Source organism: Typopeltis vanoorti, chromosome 25 (assembly GCF_054136105.1).
Source record: "Typopeltis vanoorti isolate ZY-2024b chromosome 25, IOZ_Tvanoo_1.0, whole genome shotgun sequence".
NCBI lineage: Eukaryota > Metazoa > Arthropoda > Arachnida > Uropygi > Thelyphonidae > Typopeltis > Typopeltis vanoorti.
This window is the reverse complement of record NC_143573.1, coordinates 22,798,285-22,804,284: the sequence shown is the minus strand read 5'-3', so window position 1 is coordinate 22,804,284 and position 6,000 is coordinate 22,798,285. Positions and strand designations below refer to the sequence as shown.

Sequence of the window (6,000 nt, the reverse complement as noted above, 5' to 3'; positions counted from 1 at the left end):
GGCACTTTCGGCTAATCTCCTATCACAATCCAATTTTGCCTTTCTTAATATATCAGTCTCCCTTCTAACCCTTGCTTTATAGTGCTCATGGGCTTGCTGGTCGCCTCTATCTATAAATCTCTTTCACATCTTATCTTTCTTTTTAAGTCCTGCTTAATGCTGTAACTCATGTATTTAAATCACAGTTAATTAATTCTCTTAACTCTTGGGATGCAGTTAGCTACTTGTTCCTTCAGACATCCTTAACCACTTCCAATGCATTACTAACATGTTTTCCCTTAAAAAAAAAAAGTTGAGGATTATTATTATATAACGTATGAAATCGTCTACGCCAGGTGGCTGAATGTTAGCAATGATTAACAAGATCGTTGGAAAGTCGTGTTTCATTTGCTATTCGTGTATGTTAAGTTATGTGTAATTAGTTATATCTATGTCATATAGTTCGCGCTGTCATGAACTGGTAAGGCTATGATATGGTTAGGAGAGCAGATAATTGAAGGAATTGGAAACGAAGTTATTTTTGCAATTTCACTTTTATTCGTTCTAGTATGTATCGTGGTACTGTTGTTATTCAGAAGGTAGGGTTGATTCGCCTTTATGCTTGTTCAGTATATATTACTACACTATTTATTCATCTTGCGTAAGAAACGTGGTAGATACGTCAGATATGATATTCTTGATTATGAATTGAACCTTAGATTTATAGTTTTTAATGTTTTCCGAAATGAACCGGATTACAACTACACAAAGACATATTAAAAAAAAAAACACTTTGCGCGACTTCTTTTCAAGTTTGTGTTAACAATAATAAAGACTAAAAGATAATTTCAGTCACTGGTACACACTTTACCTCTCTCTTTCTCTGCATTTTTTTTTTTTTTTTTGCTTCATTTCTCAATGTGTCACTTTCTGCACCAGCACACATACAGGGAAAAAAAAAAGTAAAGCAAAATTCCCAAATGCTTACGCATTCAGCTGTCATATTTTTAGATACAGTAACATCTTAAAAAAAAAAATCACAAGATAAAACTATTGTTGTAATGTGGCATCCAGTTTTCGACTCTTGGTGATCATGTGGACAAAGGCTCTCCATCCCACACGGCCTCTTGTCCTTTCTTTCAGCAATTGTAAGTTCAAGTTAGTAAGCTCTTTTATGTTGTCCATCCAACTCTTTTGTGATCTTCCTCTTCTCATTCCCTCAATCATCACCAGCATAACTGTTTTGCAATGATTCATCAGCTCGCATAATATATCCAAAGAACATCAACTTCTGTTCCCCAGTCATCTCTTCCAAGGAGCATTCTGTCTTTATATTCTCTAAAATCTAATTAGTCATTCTTGCAGCAGCCTAATGGATTCATAATAGTGTCTTCCACATCGATAATTCAAATGAATCATTGGTTTTTTTGTCTTTCTTCTTATCAATCCTGCTTTCACATCCATGCATTATTACTAGAAATACCATTGCTTTGACAGGCCTTACTCACACCTCTGTATTTCATATTTTTTGTCAGGTTTGAAATAGCTCTTATTCCCATTACTATCCTTTTAATTTCATCTTCACATTTACCGTCATTTCTGATTCTGGACCGTAAATCATAACTTTCAGCGATTTCTATTTTATATCCCTCTACTATAAATTCATTTAAATTGCCATAAGCTATCACTTTTGTTTTGCTTATGTTTAAATTAGCTCAGGTTTGTTACTTTCCCTCTTAACTAATAGAATCATCTGCTCCAGATCTTGCTTAGTTTCTGCTATGAGGGCTGTATCATCTGTGTATCTTATATTATTTATTTTTCTGTCACCAATCTTAATTCCAGCTGGATCTTTATCTAAGTTAGCCATTCTCATAGTATATTCACTATAAATATTAAAATGATATGGTGACAGTATACAACCCTGCTGCACCCCTTTTTCTACTCGAATACTTTCTCCAAAGGCTGTTTTTACTGAAGCTTCTTGGTTGTCATACAGCTCTTATCAAGAGAATCAGATGTTCAGGTATTCCCATTGATCTCATTACAGTCCACAGTCTGTTGTGATCTGCAATGAAAAGCTTTCATATAATCAATAAAACAAATGAATACTTTGTCAAAAATTCTCTTGTTCTTTCCATAATTCATCTCATTTTTGCTATTTGGTCTCTAGTAGTTCTTCTACCTTCCCTCAAGCCTGCCCGTTCTTGTGGCATTTCTCTATTCACATATGGCTCCAGCCTTTGTTGATTTGCTTTCAGCATAACTTTACTTGCATGTGAAATTAAAGTGATGGTTCTATAATTCTCATAATCTCTCTTTTTTTTTTTTTTTTTTTTTTTTAGAATTGGGATGAATACTGATGTTTTCCAATCTCTAGGCCAGTATATTTTCTTCCAAACTTGTTGATAAATTTCAGTCAATATATTCACTACTTCATCCCCAGCTACTCTCAATAATTCCATTGACACTCCATCAGCTCTAGGAGATTTTCCTTTTGGCAGCTGTTCTATTGCTGATATCTTTTCATTATCACAGGTTCTTCAACTTTTCATATTCTCCTTCAATATTATTATATTTCTGTACAAATCCTCTACACATTTTTTCCATCTTTTTTTTCAATGCTTCTTCCATCATACATTTTCCCAAATTACTTTTTTACAACTCCTAATATAGGGATAAACTTCCCTGTAACATCATTCATATTTCTAAACAGAACTCTTGTTCTACCTGCAATATTACTTTCTTCAATTTCCTTGCACTTTTTGTTTAGATGTTTTTTCCTTATTTTGCCTAGCTTGTCTCTGGAAATCTCTACCCAGTTGTCTAACCCTTTCTTTGTTTCTCTGAAATTTAATTTTTCTTCTCTCTTCTACTATATGACTTTTTTTGACAACCATATACAATCTTTCTTTTTTGTTACTTTACTTAGTCTTCTTTGCTGCTTCTATGGCTGTAGATTGTTTCTTTTTGCAGTTCTTCTAATTCTCTTCAAGTCTTTTCCAAACGTTTTAATTTCAACTTCTACTTTAAATGCTTGATTTATATGATCTAAATCAAATCTGATATTGGCCTTTTGTTTTTTCTTAGCCATTAATTGCATTTTAACTTCAGCTATCAGCAGAGCCAGTCCGAGAGTTTCTGATGCCCCTAGGCAAAGAAAATTTAGACGCCCCTATACATTGTCTCTCTGTATATATTTTGTCATACTCACACAAGCACACGTACACCTACACATGTAAATATTTATAAAAATATCATTATGAACATTAAAAAAATGTATTAATCAGAATCGCTGCACTTGAGGTTAAGTATACAAAGAGCAAGGGAGTGAAAGAAATAGAGAAAGGTGAAAATAATGTAGGATCATCAGTGAACACCAGGACGACTTGACTTATTTCAGTTTTTTATTATTAATCAAGGCTTTACTAATTTTTTTCGAAGGTTGTAATTTTTTCCCGAACTATGTAGCAAAATTTGGCTAAGAGCAGGGGAGTGGAAGAAATAGAGAAAGGCGAAAATAATGTAGGATCATCAGCGAACACCAGGACGACTTGACTTATTTCAGTTTTTTATTATTAATCAAGGCTTTACTAATTTTTTTCGAAGGTTGCAATTTTTTCCTGAACTATGTAGCAAAATTTGGCGCTCTTAGGCGATTGTCTACGTTCTCCTAATGATAAAACCGGCCCTGGCTGATTGGATACTGTTTCCGCACCTTCTGCTGGCAACAGTATAACCTGTCTGATTTCTGTATTCTCCATTTGGTGAAGTCCGTGTGCACAATCTTCTTTTTTGTTGTTGAAAGCAAGTGTTTGCAATAAAGCAACTGTTGTCAAAACAAAACTCCAACATCATTTCTCCTGTATCATTCCTCAGTCATAAACTAAATTTTCCAGTGATGCCTCATTCTTCTTTTTTTTTTACCACTTTGGCATTCCACTCACCTAATGTCAGGAGGAAATCTGTTTTATTTTATCTAGCAATAGATAAAGGTTTCAAAAACAGTAGTGTACTTTCCTCTTTAATAGCAGAAGAAATATGCAAAATGAAATAAGCTGAGCTGATTTCTAGGCACTGGGCATTTCAGATGAAGTATCAAAAACAGATAAAAGTAGTCATTCCTGGACGTTGTCGATAGAACTGTTTTTGACTTAAGCACTTATTCAAGAAAAAAGCATGCTAAGCTGATTTTGTCATCAATATTACCTAGAACTCTTAGTAAGGGAATACCGTGAGTAGACATAAATACAAAATTAATGATGGAAAATCTCACGTAAAAAGATTTTTTTTAATAGTATAATTTTACTAAGAGTTATTGCAAGACTTTACAGAGAGTCTATTTCCAAACAATCTGCTAGATACGGTAAAGAAGGCTAAATGCATTAACAGAATAATCTTCCTAAAGCGATGTAAGATAGCTCAGATTATTCCTACCTGCTGTAAAATAAAAGAAGTTTTCATGTCTCCAAAAGCTCATCGGATCTATGTAAAAGCTAGTAAGTCTCTAGTCCTCTTAAATAGAGAAATTATGGACATCAAGAACGATCTAGAATCTGTTTTAACGGTTGAACTTTTTAACACTATATTACGTATATCTTCAAATTCTTACCTAAAGGTCTTTAATGATTTTCGTGATAAGTTAAAATTCAAGTTTGAATCTCTGGTCAGCCTACCCACACCCAGTAATACCTAGACCCAGTAATAATGTTATTGATACAGATAAAGTAGTTATCAATGTTTCAGGACGTCCTCTAACAGAGAGTGAACGTTTTGTTTTATCAAAAGGTTATGATTTTGTCGTTGCTCCTAATAAGGTTCCCCTTATGAATTTTTTTTCAACATAGACAGAGGTATTTAATCCTTATCCCAAAAAACAGCCAACAGGTTACGTTTTGGTTTCGTGTATGATTAGGTTACTGAGGGGAGGTCCCCCCCTGAGAAACACAAAGTCCATCATACCACTCTTTAAACTCACTGACCGTTCTCGCTCCCACCACTCCATCAGGCAATGCATTCCACGGCTCAACCACCCTCCACACAAAGAAACCACTCCTTACCCTCTTGCTCACAGTTTCCTTTCGTAACTTCCAGGGATGGCCTCTTGTCATCACTCCTTCCCGCTGATCAACCAAGCGAAAGAACTTCCCAGTGTCAACCCTGTAACCACCTCTCAACAGTTTAAAAGTCTCAATCATATCACCTCTCCTTCTTCTATCCACCAAACTCTGCAGTCCACATTCTCTCAGCCGATCCTCATAACTATCCTTGTACAGTCCTGAAACCATCTTTGTCATCCGTCTTTGTATCCTTTCCACAGTTAATTTATCCCCTTCAAATCCTGGGGACCAAATCTGAGAACAATAGTCCAAGTGTGGTCTGATCAGAGACTTATACAACGGAATGATAACCCTCTTATCTCTGCAGGTCAGTGTCCTTCTCATAATAGCAGCAATCCTCTGTGTTACCTTCACCACCTTTGCAATATGTCCCCTAAACTTCAGGTTTCAACCCCAGATCTCTTCTCTCCCCTACTTCCTCCAGTATAACTCCTCCTATAGAGTATGCAGCATTCCATCGATGTTTCCCAAGCCTCAAGACCTTACATTTTGCTGCATTAAACTGACACCCCCATTCATTTGCCCATCTATCTAGCTTATTTAAATCCTCTTGCAGGGCTACCACATCTGCACTATTACTAATAATCCTTCCCAGCTTCGCATCATCTGCAAACAACTGAATATCCCCCTGCAATCCACTGGCTATGTCATTGATATAAAGGTTAAACAATATAGGTCCTAGTACTGAGCCCTGTGGGACCCCACTTGTAACCCTCTGCCTCCTGGAAACTGCTCCACCATACACAACTCTCTGATACCTATCAGACTCTCTGATACCTATTTAAAGCATTAAAATCACTGAAGAATAACAATAATTTAATTATTACGAAATCTGATAAAGGGAAGGCTGTAGTTATTCAAGATAGGAAGGAATATGAGAGAAAAATGTCCCTATTCTCCG

The 6,000-nt window shown here is 35.6% G+C and overlaps 1 protein-coding gene across 1 annotated transcript in view; it reads left to right on the top strand.

Moving 5' to 3' along the window:
* Positions 1–375: 375 nt before the first annotated feature.
* Positions 376–6,000, top strand: part of LOC150092600 (E3 ubiquitin-protein ligase RNF170-like) — a 140,920-nt gene continuing 135,295 nt past the window's right edge. Inside the window, exon 1 of the mRNA XM_090414514.1 lies at positions 376–578. Within this exon, the coding sequence (XP_090270640.1) occupies positions 469–578 (110 nt within the window). The 5' untranslated portion in view covers positions 376–468. The remainder of the gene's footprint in view (positions 579–6,000) is intronic.